Source organism: Pelecanus crispus, chromosome 18 (genome assembly GCF_030463565.1).
Source record: "Pelecanus crispus isolate bPelCri1 chromosome 18, bPelCri1.pri, whole genome shotgun sequence".
Taxonomy (NCBI): Eukaryota; Metazoa; Chordata; class Aves; order Pelecaniformes; family Pelecanidae; genus Pelecanus; species Pelecanus crispus.
The window spans coordinates 4,547,830-4,569,539 of NC_134660.1; the positions used below are offsets into that span (position 1 = coordinate 4,547,830).

The 21,710-nt window shown below is 43.9% G+C and overlaps 1 protein-coding gene across 3 annotated transcripts in view; it reads right to left on the reverse strand.

The window, feature by feature from the left end:
- Positions 1-20,855, reverse strand: part of TLK2 (tousled like kinase 2) — a 43,850-nt gene extending 22,995 nt beyond the window's left edge. For 2 of the 3 annotated variants that reach the window (XM_075722659.1, XM_075722660.1), the window contains exons 1-8: positions 20,824-20,855; positions 18,621-18,709; positions 9,835-9,906; positions 7,242-7,311; positions 6,143-6,186; positions 4,917-5,012; positions 2,029-2,196; positions 1,355-1,450 (exon numbers count right to left, since the gene is read on the reverse strand). In XM_075722659.1, the coding sequence (XP_075578774.1) occupies positions 1,355-1,450; positions 2,029-2,196; positions 4,917-5,012; positions 6,143-6,186; positions 7,242-7,311; positions 9,835-9,906; positions 18,621-18,701 (627 nt within the window). In that variant the 5' untranslated portion in view covers positions 18,702-18,709; positions 20,824-20,855. Of the gene's footprint in view, positions 1-1,354; positions 1,451-2,028; positions 2,197-4,916; positions 5,013-6,142; positions 6,187-7,241; positions 7,312-9,834; positions 9,907-16,712; positions 16,779-18,620; positions 18,710-20,823 lie in introns of all 3 variants that reach the window. The other variant, XM_075722658.1, reaches the window with a different exon arrangement.
- Positions 20,856-21,710: the final 855 nt, after the last annotated feature.

Genomic DNA, 21,710 nt, shown 5'->3' on the forward strand with positions numbered 1-21,710 from the left:
TGTATACAGGTCATCATCACGCAGTCAAACATCTTCCTGGATTCTTTGCCTTAAGCATATGCTACATCTACACGTCTGAAAAATACTACGAAGCTGAGCACTGGCAGAAAGCATGCTCAGACAACATGTCACCCTTTGCAAGGAAGATGGATCCTGTGGGCATGCTAAGCGCAGGAGACATAAAAACATCTTGCTCACTCCAGGAGGGACCACTATTTTAAGCATTGGTGTTGGGACAGCAAAGATCGAAATCTGAAAGTTATCTCTGGCAGGTTCTCAAGTTATGGCATCATTCTCACACAAGAATTCTCCATGCACTAGCAAGAAACAGGGATCTTCACAAACCAGCATTTTAACAATACACACAACAAACGTGACCCTAGTGACACAACAGAACTCAGAGACTTAAGCTAGTTAAGTATCCCTGGAGGTAGAACTGTTGTTCTTCACGCACAAAGAACTTGTACCACCTGCTGGGGAAACGGAGAATGAACTTCCCCCAGCAATAAAATCATCTCTGACACAGACTGATGTGAGAAAATGATTGACACAAAACTGATTGTTTAAAAATCACTCAAGGGAAGGGTCAGTCACAGAGAAATCAGAGATGAAAATCATAAGAAGATTAAAAGCAGGCCTGGAGAAGAAATAAGCAAGGTGCACTGCAGATAAAGCTGAACATCCTTATAAGCAACAGAGGAAGATGACACAGCTAAAAGTAAATTTTGCCATAAAGCCACAAGAAGAATCTTAACAATTTACAAGGCACCAAAAAGACAGCAGCACAGTCCAAAGAGCTACTCCTCTTCTTGACTCCAGGTCAGTGAAGTTGCTGAGAAGCACTGTCAGGAACACATCACATTCCACCTCGACAGGACAAACTATGCCATGGGTGTACTCTGCAGAGGCCAAAGAACTTCCAGCTAGACTGCGGATATTTGTACTGTAAGCAGTGTGGGTGCACCCATTACCCAGGTTTCCTTCGCATCTTCACTTACAAAGAGAGGAAGAACATTTAGGATACAAGAGAACAGAAACAGACAGAACTAAGGTGTTCCTCTCCTGAGCACATTTGCACACAGCTGAAGAACTGCCCACAGTATTGACACAGAAAAGCCTCACTAACAGATCAGGCAAACTCCAGTATCAGCAACTGAAAAGCATCCTTTACAGGATAAGGAACAAAGCTCAGAGTGCTTCACTTCAATCAGTAGTTACAAACTGAGTTGGGACTACCGCCCCTTTTCACTGGAAACATTATGTCTACTACAAGTGGCATCCTCTGGTGTGGAAGACAAGCTGCATCAAGCTTCAATCTCAATATTCAAGAGATGTATCATCTAGTGAGCTATACCTGTGACTGTTTGTGCTGGATGGAAACCTGTTTTTGGGAAGTGCAGGAATGCTCAGTGTTCCCTGATCCGGTAGAAGATGGGCTGCCTTGCTGGGCCTGCAAAAGAAAGTTAGTGTATTGTTATATGCTCCTCAGCATGATCGCTAGTGCCCATGCAGATACACTTATCTTTACGTGGGAGGTGCAGCCTGGCCTGGGCACCGTAATTTCATGTTAAGGTTTAAGAATGCTCTAAAGATTTAGTTCATTAAAACAAGAGAGTCAGTTTCTTTCCAGAAGCCTGGCCCAACCTGCTAAAAGACAAAGCTTTTAAAAACCTGATATAATTCATGTCAGCTGAGATTAAGCGAGGCCAAAACAAACACTTCTCACAGCAAGACTATACTTCATTCTTTCGCTTTTTTGCATCTATCAGATTAGCCTCTCAGATGCTATTATTTTGATCTACATAAGATTGAATCATTAACTTAAAACTCACGTCATTTTATTAAACAAGCAAAGCCTGGGACCTAGAACTCTTCACAAGGAAGAGGAACTTACCAGAAGATGGTAGACTTGGTCATCAATAAACCAGGCTGCACTTGAACCACTGTCTTTGAGCAGAAAAGCTTCAAATTCCCCATCCCTTAACTACAAACATCCCTTGGGATTCAAATCTTTTCAGAGCTGCTCACCGAGACAAAAGTAAAACAGAGGCCACCTCCCCTCTGTGCCAGCTGCTCATTCTCTAGCCGCTGTTTCGCCAGCATCACCGACATCAGCGTTGGCAGAGCAGAGTGTTCCTCCTGCGGTTCCTTTGCTGTGCTGCCGTCTACCCCATACAGCGGCTGCTCCACTCGCCGCTGTAACACAGTCAAAAAAAATACAATGAACTTTTTTTTTTTTTTTTTTTTAAAAAAAGCGATTCTCTGACTCTGCCAAAACTGTTGTCAGCGAAGCAGCAGCTCAGGAATGGGCAGGCAGCATGTTGAGGATCTGATAACTCAAACAGGACTCCCGGAGTGATTGTTGCAATGGCAGACATCAAAAAGTAGATGAAGTTAACAATTTAAAAAAAAAAAGTAACAATGAACACACAGGACAGAATTCCTTGTCAGTTAACACACCTCCTTCCTTGGCAATTACATGTGTTTCAGAGCCACTGGGGCAAATAGGTTGTAGATGCAAAAATCTTAGTGCATTGCAACTTTGGTTAACGCATTCAAAATTACACTACTTGATGGTTTTTAAGGACTCATTTAAAACAGCCAATGTCATGGCACATTCGTTATTCTGGTGAAGTAAACTGAGTCGGAACTGCTAAATGTTAGCAGCCCAGCCATGTCTAGGACCCAGACTTCACGGTAACCTCATTTCTGTCATTATAGCTGGGACCAATCTCCTGCAAGATAAGCAGAGTACTAATGCGTTTCCAAAATTTTTAAGAGACACATTGCATCTTAAAGGCCAGCTCCTTTCTCCTGCAGTAGACTCATTTTCCAACTGCAATACAGGAATGTGGTTCAATGAGAACTAGAACCATCTGAGCCACATTGATTACAGCACTCCGAATCTCATTGCCCTTGCTTTAAAAGCCAGCCCATCACTGCTAAAACTTGGCAGTCTGGGTAATAATCATCTAAGTCCTTCCAAGCTGTAACTCTGGGCCAGGCATATGCCACATAGAAAGCAAACAGTCAGGTCAGGCTTCAGTTTTTCTTAAAAACCTAAATTGCAACCTGAAACATATTTTCTGGCTAACATTACAAACGTCAAGAGTGTGCTTTCTTCCCCAAAGAATGCTTGTATATTAGAGCGACCTTGCCAGAGTCTGAAGACCTGCAGATCATTCTTCTGATCAAAGGAGAAGCAAGGCAATTCAAAGCAGTCAAGAGATTTGAAGACAAGAAGTAACATCCTGAAGCCATTACAATTCCTCCACAAGTTCTGATTGCAGAAAATTTCCAGTACAGTATAGATTAACTCGGAGGTTTGTCTCATTGTGAAAGACATTTTAACACTCTGCTCTCTTCCTAGACCATACTGACATCTGTACTGGGTAAGATACTCAATCTTCTGCAATTTTCACTCATCCCCCCTTTTTTGGGGGCTTAGTTCAAACCATTGATATTCAGTTTGTAAGAAGAGGACAGATCTTGCAAATGCACACAATGGTTTGTTATGAATAAGCAAACGTTACAGGTTTAGCTGCAAGAGTAAAGAACAGAAGATAAGAAACACAAAGAGCACCTGCGTAAGGAGAGACAAGCTGGAGAGACAGCTGAAACTAACTGTAACATCGGTCTTCACCACATGAGAAATACTCTGTTCAGACTTCTACCTACTCAATACATACAAGTGTAGAAGAAGATAACCAAAGGAAGAATCAACTTGTCCCATTATAAACACCTGTACAGTATCTCATCTGCTGAAATAAAGGACTGTCCCTAATACATCGCACATCTGCGCCATTCAGAGATGGTATTTCTTTCATTAACTTCTCTTTAAAGAGGTGTATTAGTGAATTAATATAAGATAGGAGGAAGGGCCAGTCAATTAACACCACATATTTTAATTTTTATAAACATAAAAAATGTCTAGACGCATATCTGAAGCTCTCCCTTAAAGCAGTATAACAAAGCTTCTGAAATCTAGCATTCTGAGCAGAGCATTCAGCATTGGGATTTAGTTCAGTACACATTCATGAACTGTGCAAAGGTCTCTGCAGAATAATGTAATCAGTAAAGACTTTGCATTTGGTTTTCAGAATACTAACCTTTCCCACAACGCTCTGTACTTTTGTGACACTCAACAAATGCTGCAAATTTTTAAAGAGGGGCCCAGGCAATGTTCAAAACTAGAGATCAGACACCACAGCCTCTGAATATTGCTTTGCTAGTTGAAAGAAATTTATTCAGCTGCTCTATGCTAAAATGGCTTAAAAATACTGGTTATTTCTTCACATTCAGATCTTGCAGAAATGCTGCGACAGCAAAATGGAATTATGTAACAAAAAATAGCAACAGATGTGCACGTATACACATTTCTTTGCAAGCTTTTGCTAATGCTCCTTACAAGTCACATGCACGTAAACACAAGTAAAAGACCTTCCCAATATCATTATGGTATGCACGTTTTTCAGTATATCCAAAGGGTCCAATCAAGATTGGAATATCATTGTACTAGTGCTATACAAACATACAACATCCTCCCAACCTGATGGAGAAGTTCATGAGCTACAATGGAATACAAGACAACTTCTATGTCAGTTCCACCTTTTAAGAACAGCGATCTATGTGGAAAAACACAGCATGCTAAAAACTTTCATCTTGCATGCTTTCAGCTCAGATATTCATATCAGTTACAACTGGACTAGCCACTGTTACAGCGTCCTAGACATGTGGCTGTGCTGCCAGAACCAAGTTCCAGATTTAAAAAAAGAAGAACTGAATAGAGAACAAGCCAAATCACTCACCAAGAGACACTTCTTTCCTGTTCAGAACCTTTTATTACCTGTCTGAAACACAGCCAGCAACCTAATCAATGCCACGCCACCAGCTCTGTCCCCAGGGAGAACACTTACCGGCAAGGGGTTGGATAAGGAATGCTGCGGTGATGATCTGGCGACAGGCGGCACACTTCTACCGGGACTGGTTCCTGGGCCGCTTCCCCCAGCAAACTGGCCAAAGCAACAGATTTGATCATCAGTAATTCCACAGAGATACTATATTTAAGTAAATTTAACAGAGACAGAAGAAACACATTAATCTTAAAAATGAAGCCTTATAGGCTCTAGGGACTCATTTAAACAAACAATATAAGCTAAGAGGAAAAACTTAAAATTTCATGCGCTGTTTTCAAAAATAACAGCAAAAGTAAGTACTTCAGACAAATATTTACATTTGCACTGAATACATTTTTCTTTTTAACACAAAAAGATATAAACCTGCACACTTGGATATAGATCCATTCTTTACTGTATAGAATGAGGAAGCCCATTCCCTGTGAGGAGGCGCGTCTAACTGCTCCACAGAAGCGTAAGAAACGTACACTTCCACTGAAGCATCTGTGCAGTCACTGTTAAGACAGGGTATGTAAGCAGCTGGGCAACTGGTCTAGTTGACACAGAAATTCATATGTTCCTGCACCAAACAGTGTACCACACTTAGAAAAAACTTTAGCCAGGAAAGAAGTAAGCACTAATAAGCGCTTAATTTCTGACTCCAAGTTACTCAGTAAAATAAAGAACAAACTTAAGAGAAAAGCTAGAGCTCTGGATTGTGCAGACCTAGAAAAACTTCAGAAACTATGCAATATAAAAAAAATACTGATTTTTAGAATGTCCATCACTGTTTTGAGGAGGGGTCTCTGTCTCCTGTATGGTGCCAGCCTTCCACGGCAAGCTTTTCTAAAGAGGGAATACTGTAAACAGCTTCCTACTCAAATCAGTGGGACCTTGCAGGTAGGTTCTTTTGCACCACTGGACCTGTATCAGAACAGGTTTGCATACGCAGAGGTATCCTCATCTGAGACCCAGGTTCCAATGGAAATCATCCTCAAACCTATACTTATGTGGCTGCTCTTTAAAAAAATTGCTTTATCAACTGTTCAAAGAATTGGTAATTTAAAGAACAACTTCCAAAAATCTCACATCCTCTACCTGATCAGATTTGAGCATATCAGGTTAACATCATCAATCAATGACTCCAGTGATGGATCAGTAATAGAAGTCACATTACAGACTTCCATCTACAGATTCTGCATATTGTGAATTCAAGCAGATTTCTCAGACAATGCAAAGATCCTTACCTCAAAATAATCACTAATTTTATGTCCTCTAGGAGTGCCTTTTCCTAAAAATGAAAACAAAGGATGAAAATAAGAGTTGATAGTTTTAAGAACAGATGTTATGATGCCATTCTAAAAAACTACTCCTATATTTGGACACCCTGTAGCAAGGTGCGACACCTATCACAACAAAAGCTTCTGCACAACAACAGACTGCCCCAGGGTTACAGCTCTTGTGCTGTGGTTGGGAGGGTTTACAGTTGACAATTCAATTAACTCTTAATTCCAAACATGTCAAATCCAATCAAACAGCATTAGTACGTGCTAAAGTACTTAGAAAACACTAAACATCGCTGAATGTCACATAGGTTCTCCAAAATTTCCTTCAAGATAAGGACAGAGCAACGGGTACTTCTACTCCTCTGCCTTCAGGTAAATTACTGCATATTAGATCTCTCACAGGCACTCCTATAAGAGTTAGAGAGATAATTAGTGGTGGCTTAATACCAGCTCATTAAAACTTAGCCCTTTTCTCTTATTATAATATTATCAAAGCAGTTCTGTCAACACAATCCTCATTACTTTCTTGTTGAAGAATGAAAGAAATAGAAATCTGCCCCTATGCCCATTTGCTAGAAAATCTGAACTTGGACTTGAACACGCTGGGTTTTTCTCAGTACTCTGAGACAGCACTGCCTGCTTTATACTTGAGCACAGTTTGTTCTCTTATTTGTTGTGGCGAGAACTTACTCTAACAAGGCAGGCATACGTCTCAAAAAGGAAGGAAGAGAGTACAGCCTGTATTTTGAAGTCTGGCTGCTGTATATGTAGTGACGTGGGACCAAAACAGCACTTCAGAGAAGCCATATTAAGCCTTTGGGCAGTCTGTCCCATAAAAATGCAGTAGTTTGTGCGAATAAGCTGAGGACGAGTATTTTCCTGCCAATGAGGATAACAAGACTCCCAGAAGAGAACTACACCATCATGGAGTAGTTTATTACAAGCTGCCTGACACACCCTTGAGAAGAGCCATTAGTTTCCTAGGACACTGACTGTGCAAAACGTGCACAAATTACCAACCGTTCAGAAATCCTGCAGCAGGGTCAGGAGAATGAATTACCTTGACTGGTCTCATACGCTTCTGCTTTCCTTTTTCTATTCCGCTGGTCATTCTGTTTTTTCTCAGGAGTCTGTTAAACAATACTTCAAAATTAACATTTCTGCAGTTATTCCAAGATTTAAAGAAAATACCAAAACACAGTAATCTGCTCCATATCCCCAGTGGCCATTTCACTTCTCTGGTGCATTTGTTTCTACTGCTGATACTTAAAGAAACAACTGCTCTCAAATAGCTACTGCCTTCTGATATATGTGCTGCAGAAGGGAGAGAACACAATTAAGAATGAGGTTGAATTTTTTTTTTTTTTATTTCAGCTGCAGCAAGCCAGCCTCTACTGTCCAGTTACCTCACATGGTTAGCAGAACAAGTTCAAACACTTATAAAAACCCGTATAAATCATTCCACGGTGATCACCATACTGGCACAAGAGGAGGAATGACAAGAGGTTTGAGTACAGACATCCAAATTTGCAGTCCAGTGGCTACTCACGTCTACCAGGACAATTCACCTTGCCTGCAGCTAATGCTTCTTCCCAAAGCTCTCTGCAGATGACAAGAACTACCCTGCCTACTGGTGCACAACTGCAACCTTACACCAAACAAGGCAGAGCTCCCCAAGATGGCAGCCAGGAGAAAGCTGCCACAGATGCAGCAATTCATCCAGACTTCTCTCTCATTAAATTCAACGGTCGGTTGCATCTGCCATTTCCGTGAGCAGCCAGAGACCTGAGGGGCAGCTTATCAGTGGACAGTGATATATTTATGCACAGGCCCACTACAGACCGCAGGTGGGAGGCCTGAGGGCTCCAAACGTGTCGTACCTATCTGCCTGTACAAGGCTAGCAAGCCTAGACACGCGAGAGTGGAGGAGACCCTGGCATGGTGCTTTCCCCATCACCAAGGTCACTTATGTGGCCAAACCTGCTGAAAACATTAGGAAGCACTGCGCTAGAAGCAGCTTACTGAGGTTGCTGGAAAGAAAGATATCTTGTCATTTCCATCACCAACGTCATTTTAAAAACATCTCTTATCCCAAAGGGTCCCAACTAATTTCCAAGCTATATGCTTTACAATCACTGCAGCCACCACTAAACTATAGCCTGGGGGCAGGAAGAAAACCACAGTGCACAAACCACAACTCTGGGGGAGGGAAAGCCATGGCCAGAAAGTTTGTGGTAAACCTACGTTTCATGCTCTTTAGAAACCAAAGTTTCTAAACCAAAGTCCAAAGTACCCTGTTTAAAGATCTCTGCCAAAAGACTTGCACACAGTAAGCATGGAAATCAAGCTACCTTCTTTAGTAGGATAAAAAGGATAAAGCTGACCCAGCCAGAATCTAAACCTGGCTGTGTCCCCAGTGGATGCTGGACATCTACAGTCCCGTGTCACCAGCTGGGTCATCACCGACATGTTATTGCTTTGGTAAGAGGATGAAGGGATGTTAAGACAAAGATGGCTATTGTGTCTGCAAAGTACTTTTTAGAACGGGGGGACTGAAAACTCCATAGCTATCTGGAGACTTGCTGTACCAGCTCCTGTATGTGTAAAAGTCAATGACTTAGCCTCCTCACTGCGTAGTGAAGAGCAACTCATGAACAGCGTTGGCGTGCCTGTAACGCCACAGGCTCCATTACAGCCTCCATGGAACTGTAAGCATATTAATGAGATTCCATTTAAGTTGTTTTTCCATTCAAGTACTTACATAACAAGAATTACACACAACGTTATCTGTTACAGACTGAAAAAGCAAGGAATGGTAGATTTGATTAAGTCAGCTTGGTCAATTTAAATCACTCCGCAGAAGTTCATAAAAAAACTCCAAATAAAATAAGAATGAATACTCAGTTTTCCACTATTAACTATACTTATTTGTTTGGAGTTTAAGATATTGCATTCTTGAAAGACTTAGCTTCACCAGACACCTCATATCAGTACTGCCATATAATAGAGGGAAACATGATCCAAAATTTACCTGATAACCATGTGGGAAGTTCTTTAAATGCATAAGAAAATGCATTTAAATTTGAGATTTTGCCTTATTAACATGGAATTTTAAAGTAAAAATGTAACTCTACAATTAATTTTGCTGCTTTAGCAAGTGTTTTGAAATAGTTAATCCTAAAGCAGTGAGATTAAACAGGGACAAAGCATCAATTTTCACCTCCCCACACTTCCACAGAGCGATTCATAAAAATGTTCTGCTTTGTACAGACTTCTGCAAATTCACATATTTGATAGGTAAAGCAAACTTTTCCATTAATGCGCTCTGGCTTTTTATTTGGCCAAAACTGTATCCAAAACCAGCAAACAAATCACAACACAGCTCAGAACAAAGTCATAAGCTGAGCTTTATGAATGCCGTGGTTTTGGGGTTGGGTAAAATCTGCCTGCTACAGTGGGAAGCTTCAAGGAGGACCGTTTTGCTGCATGGTCCAAAGACTGTAGGGTTAAGATCCAGACGAAATACTTCCACTAATCCCTTTCACCCCCAAACAAAGAAGACTGTCACTCACTTTCACACAATTCCTTCTACGTTTTGAGTTCAATCATGTCCATCTTAAACCCGATTACCACGAGGATTTGTGCCTGCTTACCTCCAATTCTTTATCACTCAGAGAACCCACGCTGCACAAGCTCTGGTTGGAAGACTCACTATTTAATGGACCCTAGTGAAAAACAAGCAAAGACTGTTAGAAACAATTTCCATACAAGGCAGATACGTCCTATCAAACATTGCATCTCTAGGCTAACTACACTGCTCTACGTCACATGGATACAGCAGCAACACGGGTCAAATACCCAGACACATGATGGGGCATGAAAAACCTTCAGAAGTCATTTGGAGCAAGGCAGAAGTTGGCCTGCCAGTTGGACAGTCTTTTCTCAGTATAGTGATCCAGCCTCTGCAATGATATTTCTGTACCAATTTATATCCTAACTGCCCTATTTAACCACATACACAAAACAGCTAAGGCAGTATTTACAAAAGTCTAAGACAACTGGCTTGAGAAACAAAACTTCTGATTTGTTGAGTAGCAGTAGTTCCAAGCTCAGCTCTTCAGGCAAGCATCTGCTTGACCCTGGGCTAAGAATTTAGAGGCATCTTCCATCTGGCAAGGCAGCTATGACTGTTATCAGATGCTGGCAGTACCACTGGTTTTTCTTTAAATGCATATTTTTAATGCTTTTTTTAACACTAAGAAAGTGAACAAGTGAAAGTTGTGTTAACAGCAGTACAACTGGCACCCGAAAGACACACTCTCCCACTAGGCTATTTTATGGACCCATGGCTGACCTGCCAACAGAACAGTTGCTCCAAAAGCACAAATTCAAGAGCCTGGAATAGATTTACCAAAATAGTATCCAGGTACCTACAAGAGTCTGCCTGCATCTTTGCAGGCTCTACTGGATACACATCTGCATTTTTATGTATCCAAGCATTTCTGAAAATGACTTTCTAAAATCTGTATCAAAACTGGTTTTAAAAGGAAAGAAAAGTGAATCATGCAAAGTCACTGTGTTTTAGCCTAGTGCTCTGACACAAAAGTATCCTCCCACTGATCTATCTTAAGAAATCTAGACGAATTTGACAAAGATATAAAAACAAGATTCACAATTACTGATGGAATGTATTAACAGGAAGAATGACATGATAAACCACCTCTCCATTAATAACTTGTGAGCATCTTTTCCCAAAGATTCATTTTATTTTAGCATTCTTATTTTTGCAGTAACCACTTCCCACCAATCAGTCTTTCCTCAAGGCAAGGCCACTTCTCATTATATACTTGAGCAGAAGGCTTACGGGAGGGGTGGGGGAGAAGCCTTAACACCACAGAGAAATCCCACAGTAGATTACTTTTGAGGAGAGCAGTTCTCCCTTCCCCATTTATAAGACAAATACCACCATCAAATTAAACTGGTGACACAACTTCGTTATTACTAACCCCAATTTCCAAGTAGGCATCCACAGAAAGGAAAAGTTCGATTTACCTTCTGTATTACACTGTGAATGTTAACTACTAAATTTGTTTCTCCTAAAAGGACATGCTTAGTCACTTCAACCAAAAAAAAAAAAGAAACCAAACCCAAACCCAACACCTGAATAGCTCAAGAAGCTACACATTTAGGATTCCCTTTTAAAAGCAAACTACTTTAAGAAAAATTGCAGATTTATACTCTTTGAGCCATACCATTACTGCTTTACCTCATCACACAAATAGCTCAAGACCAGCAAGATATTTTACCTCATCTCTTCAGCAATAGTTGCTTTTTAAGCAAAGCAACAAGCTCCCCACCACCCAACATGACGGCTCACAAATCTTACAGGTACAACTCTTGGTTATTCCATGGATTTATTCCTTGGCCAACAGAACTTAACAGAACTGCCAACACTAATCTTAGCTACATCCACATGAAGGCCTCACTGATTAAAAAAAATGTAGTATCTTATGGCAAGTGGCAACAGAAAGTCAATCTTTTCACCCATGTAAAAAGCTTGTTTATAAACTGCACAAATGCTGTCCTCTAAAATCCTTCACTTCCTCTCATGAACTCAAGCCCCAGCAGCACGTCCAAGACATCAGCTTTCTGTGCAAGCGTGAAAGCTTTCTTAGGTGCAGGAGCATCTCAACAAAGTAGCATTTGCTGGTCTCAGATGGACAGGCTGGGGTTCTGACATGATGAAGACGAAAGTGAAAGCTGTCTCCGCATTTGCTTAAATCTTGCTGCCTCCATTTTGCACATGGATAGCAAATGACAGGAACAGCTGCTCCCAAAATGCCACATTTGAGCTTTTCAGGAACACTGTGGTTGAAAGGGTACGTCAGTGGCTTATGAAGGGCCAACGTTTCAGCAATGACCTGTATTCCAGGGTAACCTGGAGAAATAAACTGACGAGGCCGTCTATAGTTAGAAATGATCCTAAGATTTTTTCAGAAATACAAGTTTATCCTCCGCAGCACAAAAAATCCACTCAGTTTGCACCTGAATGTAAAGTTCTGGAATGCAAGCAGCTGGAAAAACACCTAATACAAAATCCACAATGTTTTTCTTACTTCCAGTACCACAACTACCTGTACCAACTATTCTGTGGGGGAAATTTACAGCTCTAGCAGTTGAAATCAAACCCACTTTTTGCATTAACAAAAGGGCTGTTCAGTTCTGATCACAGATTCTTGAAGAGCAAAAAACCTATTTTCCCTTTACTTTAAAACTTCTTCTAGAAACTACACTGACAAAATCGTAAAATTGAACTCAACGCAGTAGTAGAAAGGGCGAAAAGGAACGAACTACTTAGTTATGGAACCAGAAAAGAACAGCTGGTCAGATGTCTATAAGCATCCAGCAAGTTCACTGTCACGTGTATTAATACTGTGAACAAATGCAGAATTAATTCTTTGTAGGCAAGTTTTGACCCATTTCCACTGCATGAGCTTTCCTCTCCCTTGATGATCTTCTAGAGGGCCTTCCACTGTTACTTCTCTTACAGTAAAGGATTAGGCCTATCTTACAGGCAAGGAGCTGAAGCATCTTGTTCATGTCAAAGTTGGCAAAAAAGTCCTGTTTTGAGGTATTCCGGCTACGGAAACACAGATTGTTCATTAGAACATGCTGTACTCAAAGCAATAAACATGTAATACCTAGGATGTTTAAGGAACACGGCCTAGTCCTCAGCTGCACCTCTTCTCACATAGTTATGGAAGAGAAAGAAAAAGCAAGTTCTCCCGATCAACCAGCTAGATATCCAGTTTCACACGTAACCTCATGTTATCAACTGCTTATAGCAACAGGTTTAGACAATGGATGTAAGAAACTATACATCTGAGCATCTCCCCCTTAACAGTCAGTGAGTGCGTGTATAAAAAAACCCCTTCAAATTCATGTTTTATCATTCCTGACTGTTTATATTTAACTCAGCAACTGACATTGGATAAATGTTCAGTACTTAATTTAGCATACCATTATAAGTGGTCATGACACAAAAGGAATTAAAGGAACAAACCTGAATTTTAGAAAAAAAGCAAGTAAGCAACGGCAAAGAATACTAACATCAGAAAGTTGCCAGGGAAGTAGTAGCAGGGAATAATAAGCATGCAATAGTTTACACAGGAAGGGCTTATAAATTTTGCTCCTGAAGAAGTCATCTGCGCTGGCATCTGGCTTTTCTAGCATAGACTACTTTGGGATAATACTGCACTTCTCCGATATCACTTACAGCCCACTCATCCACTGTACCCTGTCAAGAGAATCGGTGATGGGGCTCAGCAAAAATTCAAAATACGTGGGTCATCTGAAATAAGCTAATAGTTTCTATAGTGTTTACCCAAATGACAAGCACAAGAACAGCACACACTTCCTCCTCCGCAAGGAATTTCTCTCTGAGATAAGCTGGCATGCTCTTTTCCCTTGTGATTCACCTATCAACTGCTGCTTCTAAGTCTGTGACCTACCTATGCACAACAAAACCTCCATGTTGAGAAGTGGATGCAACAGTAGCAGGCGCTTTCAAGACTCCTACTCAAAGGCAAGAATTTAAAATCTGTCCACTCACACGAGCTGGTTAGTCATTTCTCCCTTTGCAAGAGCCCTGGAAAGGCCACAAACGAGGCACAATTGCTGAAGTTTCAACAGAAACAACTTAGCCTGATAATAGCTCCCATCGGATCTTCCGTAACAAAGCTAGCCTGACTCAGACTGCCCTTACCCATCTCCTCTTCAAGCCTATCTACTGCCTCGCATGACTTGTGCATTTCCTCAGCCTCTCCTCATCCCAATAATGATCCCTCAGGCCTGCCCGCAACTCTTCTGTTGGGCAGTCTCCATTTTGTGCTCTCCAACTCCTCGTATTGAAAGAGAGCTCTAAGAATTCAAGCTGCCTAGCCAGAGTCTCCAATATGGGCTTACAGCAACATGCATTGCAAAATTCTCTTGCTAACTCAATGGCGGAGATGTGCTTCACTGCCTCAAGCCAAGGTAACCCAAATTCTTCCAAGTTCTGTAGCAAATCAAGAGATGTCAAAGGGAAAAAGTCAATCCTTGGTTTCACTAAAAGTTATTGCTGACTCTGCACAGGCTTACACCAAAGTGAAATGGTTGAATGGTTTTCCAGTTACTCTGGTCCAATGCTACTGTATAAGCCAGGTTTAATTAACTTATCTTATTTCAAGAATCACATAAATATGAGAATTACAGCCTGCTTCTGAAATATGCTTTTATAAAAGCTTGGTATTACAGCCAATAATGAAATCCCCAAATCACCTATGTCTTTTTGCCATGAGAACTTAATCTACTAACAGATGTTCATAGGTAACCTCTGCTATATCTGATGGGTAAGCAGATTTGCAACAGGATTTTTTTGGCTTCCATGGTGCCTCGAGAGCTCTCTCAGGATGAAAAAACGGTATTTTTATTTTACTGATGGCAAACTGGACAGAAGGGTCACGCAACTCACCCTAACCCTCAGTTCAGGGGCAGAAACAGAGCTGAGATCTGACAACTATTTCTGGGCTCTAGTAGCCAGACAACACATTTGAAATAAGTAATGTTGCAGACGGAAGCATCCAAACAATTTTCAAGTACCTGGCATAAAGTCCTGACACGGTAGCTGATAAATTAAATTCTAAGTTTCAAAACTCCTATTAACTAGATCTGGTAGCATGTGACACCCGTTAAGGTCCATCACTGGGCAGCACTGCTTCCCTCCAAGGAAGACATGATTATTCTCATACATTAATTCTCAACTTTGTAACTTTGCTGCTAAAAATGTTGCTAAGTAGACCACACAACTGGTAGTTACTGGACTGATCAAGACTACTACAGTGACAGAGAAAGGGTAAAAACCAAAATAATACAAGTAAATGCTGTTCTTTTTTATGAGCAATCCTCTTTTTGGAGGCAGATGTTCTGCAATGTAAGTGGCACTCTTCAGGTTATTTTCATTTCCCTCTAAGATACCTCAAAGATGGAGAAAAGGGAGCAGCAGCTACCACCAAGACCAATACTTCTTCAATTCTAGCACAGTCATCTGGATCTACAAGATTCCTACAGCATGATAGAGAAGGTTACTCTCTCTAGAAATACTTCAGCCTTTTTAGTTTAGCTATAATAAAGTGGTGCACAACTTAGTCTGAAGATCTTTTAAAGACCAAACTTGTAGAAGATATGTGTGCTGCTGTGATGATCCACCCTGGTTAAGCCTGAGACAAGCTGTGTGCAAATACAGATTCACCCATCACAATTACCTATTCCAATTCTTATCCAGGAAAAGTCTGTGGAAATGACACAAATCCTTTGGAGTTAACCCGCCTGATATCTTAAAGGCAGCACCCAGACAGGGGGAAGGGAGGCAGAAGATGAGAACAGACCAAATTAAACAATGTTATCTAGAGAAACAAACTACATCTTGTTTTCTGTACCTACTGACCCAAGGAAGATGTCCGAGATCACTAGTCAGAATAATGCCTCAAGTGAATACGCTTAGATTTCCCCTAGTAAGTAAACATAAACGGAGCTAAATAAGCAAGAATACTGGTAGGTGTCAGATAGTCATGTGTTAATTCAAGGACTTGCTTTGTGAATTTGGGGAAGAATGGCACTTTACCATATGGCAAGAATAGACATCTAAAGCATCACTGGCTTTTTGAAGCTATCTAGTGACCTGGATGAACCACATGAATATAACAGTTGCCTAGAAACATTCCTTGCTCATAGATTTGATTCCATGTATTAGCTCCAAGCTTCTAGAGAAATATATTCTCCAGCTATTAAGTGCAATAATTCATCACAGACTTGCAACAGAATTTTGAGGCATTTGGGCCTGCAAATGACCTCGGTCATTGGGTTGTGCCTTCCGCTACCACAGGAGGTGACAGCACACAGCTGTTTCCAAAACAGTTTAGGATTTCTCTTCTCTGCTACTGTTACTGGAAAGCTCTTCCAGAATCCTGTGACTCTGAGGGCTAGGAGCTTTTTTCTCGTTTCAAGCCCCAAAATTTATTCTAGATCAGCGTAGTCTTATTCATTCTCAGAAACACGTATAGCTGTTCTTTACTTGCAAGCATGCAGGGAAGGTGGGCTTTAAAGCTGCAGTTGTATTAAGGATGTGCACTAGTACATTAGTTTTATACAGGTTCAAAACATACCCTGTATTTTTGAACATTAAAGAAACCTAACCAAACACACTAAGTGATGCACCAAGTCAGTGGACGGCAGGAAGCTCAGTTACGACTGCCTGCTGCTTTTACCCAATAGGAGAGCATCTAAGATGACATTTCTTCCTTTTATGCAATAAACAGCAACAGAATACCTTCTATCCCAGGAGGATGCGCCAGTCCCATCCCACTAGATGGCACTAACTTACCCTACGTAGCCTTCCTTCAACATTTAATTGGAGCGAGCTAAAAATCTTAGTTGAATCATACAAATTGTATCACAGCTTTCCCAATATATTCCCTTTAAGACAATGACCTACCAATGCCAGTGCGGAGCATGACGGACGGAGACTTGGGGGGGTAGGGAGGGAATTTGAAGCACCAACCTGGGAGGGAATGTAGTATCTGAGATTAATATTGCAACCGAGATTTGCTGCAACATAGTAGAGTCATGCCAATTCCTATCAATGGTTGGCTGATCTATTTCAAATTAGCAAGTATGCAGGTAAATAAATATATATTGTTTGAAATAAGTGTAATGCACTTCAACAGTTTACTGACTAATACAAAGTAAAACACTATACTGCATAACAACAGGTAAAAATAAAACTCAGTAACAGAAGAGCTTTGCTCAAAGCGAAGCCTCCAAGAAATGAGCCTTTTTTACTTGGATACGCTTCAAAAACAAAAATGAGTTTTCAATATTCACCCTACAGAGAAAGGGCATGTACTTTCTGCTCCAAACATACTGAAAACATAATTAAGACTTGTTTTCCGGTATCTTTTAAAGGTTATTCCTTTAAAAGGAATAGTTCTTAACATTCTTTGTGAGCATCGAGTATGTTGGCACTGTTTTAAGCAACGACAGTGTCTATGCTTCTAAGTCTTAGCTATTCTAGAAAGTTGTTTGGCTTTATCTATACTGGTACGGCAAAAGATGTTAAAGTGACATACACAGGGGAAAGAGGTAAGAAACAGATGAAAAAGTACATAAAAAGTCGTAATGTTGTATAAAAAGTCTTTCAAGATTGTAAGTACATTATGCAGCATAAACTTATATATTAGTAAAAGCCTTAAGATTAAACAAACAAAAAAGAGTTCTGAGTGGGGGAAAAGATCAAAACCCCCCCGCACTCTTACTTTGGTAACTGACATTCTTACCCCTTAACAACTTCACGTTGCTCCTTCTTACTACACTACCTTACAGTTGAACATTTTACTTACTCACGCTCCCTTCCAAGACTTAACCTTGTTTGAGTCCTGACTGAAGTACAGATCAGAAAGAAAAGCATGAACTCAAACAAAACCCTTTTCCAAGTTCTGATTTGCTTTGAATTTTTCTGAGATACAGCATCTACAAAGTTTCTTCCCTAAATAATTCCAAGAAGTTTCTGAAAATTATCTAGCAATGATATGTTGTTTTACCATCTACCTTGATGTTGTCCAAAACTCAGCATCTTCCTCAAAAGTAAATGCCTTATCGCTGACCTAGTTTAAGATGAGTTCTGCCACCATTTCATTGCTCAGCGAGACCATCGATTAACACTACCAACAACATCTGGAGAAGTAAGAGCTTAATGCTAGTATATCAAGCAACCACACAATGTTATTATTTAAGTGCTTACTCGAGAAAGGCAGCTACTGAACAGTTATGAAGCTGTACGTGAGGACAAAGATGGGATTTTACTAGCAGGTTGTGGATCACAGATACAGGAGAGCTGACCTTCAAATACTTTTTGTGTGTGTGTTCTATGCGACCGAGTACACAAATTTAGCACGCTGCACCCACAAAGAACTGAATAAATTCCTGAATATATTAAGTCTGGTTACACGTTGTATCAAACGCAGTAAACTTGAAACTGTAACAAGTGGCCAAATTCAGTTCTCAAATGCATACTTGGAGAAAGGAAGAGACAGATGAGATTCCCACTTCCAAAGACAAAGTCGTCGTGGGTTTTTTGGGGGTGTACAAGCTGCCTGAAGATGAAGCAACTCCTAAGAACTTAATTAGAACCCAAAACCTTCTGTACAGCAAAACATCTGCTCATAGAGATCCCATTTTCATTCCTCTTAAACATACTTCAAGCAAATCAGCCGTCAAAACACAACTACTGATACAAAACATTCTTGCCAGCAAAGCAAAATTATCAATTTAGAAATGAAAAAAACAAAGCTCAGCGCAGGACGGATAAGCAGTCATGCCTGTTACTGAAGGTACTTATACTCACCTTAGCAACCCCGACTCCAGTGAACCTGGCCTCCAGTAGTTCCTGCCTTCGTGGGTCCAGGCTATGCAATTCTTCCATCATTTCTGCTGCTATGGGAGAACAACACTCAGATTATGCAATGCAAGGAAAGGAGACAGATTTAATATTCCGTGCCACCGATGAGACTCAAAAGTGCCTTTTCTGCAGCATAACCATGTAGAAAGCATTTTCTTGCAAGAGAAATGCAAGATTACCATGCAATAATAACATGACTTTGCCACCATATTACTGTATTTAAACCATAACCCTGCTGGAGAGTTTCCTCTTCTATCTGTTGTACCAGCCATTTCAAGATCTCTAAATCCAAGAAACCAATTATGTCACATTCTCCCACTGGATGCTTTATTAAAAGGAAAACATGGGACCAGAGCGTTGTGACTAAAAGCTCCAGAGCTTTTCATCTGTGCTGCATGACTAGGAGAAAAAAAAAAGCAACATTCTTTACCCCATAATTTATTTTTGGCCAATCCTGGAAATACTAGATCTCCCTGAACTCCAGATTTCACTGACAACAGCTTTGGTTCTTCCAAGCACAGAAAGGGATTATAAGAAGAAAATAACGCTCGCTTAAACCTTTTACTTTATGCAGTAAAGCATCAGATACCTCTAGCATAACAGCTGCTTCAATATACTGGAGGTACCTGGGGTACCTCTTGGCAATCCAACACAACAGATAACATTATTTGAAGGGTTAAAAACAAAACAAAACAAAACAAAACCAGCGTAGTTGTGTAAACAGGTTAAAAATCAGGAAATACACAATTTGAATACTGAACTGCAAAAAAAATGGGACAAATTTCAATGTTCATTATAACTGTGAATCACATCTTCCCAACTGCACCAATCAAGTTCATTTCCAGAAATGTCTGTTCCAGTTTCATTTTCTGGACTAAGGTAGGGGAAAAAAAAAAAAAAAAAAGGAGACAGAAGATAAAGATTTGCTGTATAAAGAGCATATGCGATGAGGAAAGTTCCTGAAGGGCAGCAAGTGCCCTCTAGAATAGGCAGTATACAATTGTTCCTTTTATTAACTGTCCATTTTGTCCCTGCCGTTTCCTCCAAACGCTGCAGATCTAAGTTGCAGGGGGCAAAGTGAATCCATCCGGGGGCATTTACAACTGCTCTCCCAAATCAGCAACAAGCCTCAAAAACTAATGGGATAAGAAATGCGGTTATTAAAGAACCCTATTTCCACTCTGGGCTTTAAACCCCCAACAAAGCTATCAGCCTAGTTTTCAAAACAGGAAATCTGTGCGCCGAGGAAAATGACAGACAAGCTGTGAAGGCAGAGATGTTAAAGGGCTCCCAGGTCTCTCCCCCATTACGGGGCACAGGGCGACCATCCGGGAGGGAATCGCATCCCCAGGCCGGGATGCCGGTCTGGGGAAGGGACCGCCACAAGTTCCCGAGCCTCCCCCCCACCAGCACCGCAGGGCCGAGCTCCCCCCGGGCCCGGGGCCTGCCCCGGCCCCCCTCCACCCCTCCCAGCGGGGACGGCATCCCCTCCCGGCCCTCCCGGCCCCGCCGCGGGCTGATCCGCAGCACCTCTCGCCCACCCTCCCTCCCCGCTCGGGAAACAGAGGCACGCGTTCGAAAACGAGCCGGTGAGTGAGCAGCCCTGCCCGCTGCCAGCTGCTGCACCGCCTCGGCCGGCCTCCTCCTCCCGGCACCCCAGGCAGCACCACCTCAACTCCCAGGCCGGAGATTCACAGGCCGTGCCCACCCCTTCGCCTCCCCCGCCGGCCCGGGGCCTCCGCGCTCCCCCGGGCCGGGCCGGGCCCCCCAGCCCCGCTCTTACCCCCCGCCCGCCGGGCCGGGCCGCGCTGCGAGCCCGCGGGGCCTGCGCTGCCGCCGTGCCCCGGCCAGGCGGGCACCCGCGGCCCAGGCCTCGCTCCCGCCGCCTCGGGGCACAGGCCTCGGGCCCTTCCGCCGTGACCCCGGCCCGGCCCCGCCGCAGCCAGCGCCGGGGAGCGCTCAGCAGCCTCCGCCCCTCGCCTCCGCCGCGGCCCGGGGGCGCTGCCCGGCTCCCCCCCGCCCCGCGCCCCCCCGCCCTCCGCCGCCACCCCCGGCCCCGCCGCCCCCGGGGCGGCCTCGGGCCCGGCGCCGGGCAGGGAGGCGAGGGGGGGGTCCCCGCGCTTCCCCCGCCGCCCCCGGGCTCTCTCACCTGGCGCTGCCGCCGCTGCTGCTCCTGCCGCCGCCCCGCCGCTCCTCTCCCCCCCTGCCCGGGCCGAGCGCTCCCCGGGCACCGCTCGGATCCCGCCGCCGCCGGGGGCAGGAGCAGGAGGAAGAGGAGGAGGAGGAGGAGGAGGAGGGAGGGAACCTGCTGCGGCGGCGGCAGCGGCGGCACGGGCGGGAGGGGGAGGCCAGGGGCGGCTCCGCGGCCTCTCCTGAGCCAGGCGCCGCCGCCGCTGCGGGCACCCGGGCTGCACGCGGGGGAGAAGGGCGGAGGGGAGGGGGGCGGCGGCAGCAGCGGCGGGGGGGGGGGGGGAGGTGGGGGCTCGCCCCTCGCCGGCTGCGGGGCGGGGAAGGAGACGGGGCGGGCGAGAAGGGACGGCTAGGCCGCCGATCCCCGGCCTCGCGTAAGAGACCTGGCGCGGCCGGGGCGGGCGCGGGCCGGCGGCAGCCGCAAGACCTCGCGGCAGGACAAAGGCCCGAGGGAGGGCTCGGCGGGCGGCGGCGCCCGGGCAGGTGGGGAGAGCGGGCGGCGGGGGGGGCGGGCACGGGGACCCCTCGGCTCCCCGGGGGCGCGGGCAGGTGCCGGGGCCGGTGCTCGCCCCCTCCCCGCGGCGCTGGGCCCGGCCCGGCCCGGCTCGATTGGTGCACACACACTAGTGAAAGCGCGCGGCGTCTCGCGAGATTTGCACGGCGGCGAGAGGGCGGGGGAGGGGCGGGGAGGGCAGGTCAGCGCGGGGGGGGCAGGTCAGCGGGGGCGGGGCCTGCGGGGGGCGGGGCCTGTGCGGGGGGGCGGAGGGAGGGGCCGGGGTGGGGGGGCAGCAGGTACGGGGGGGGGGGGCAGGGCCTGGGGGTCAGGGCAGGCCGGGGGGGGGTCAC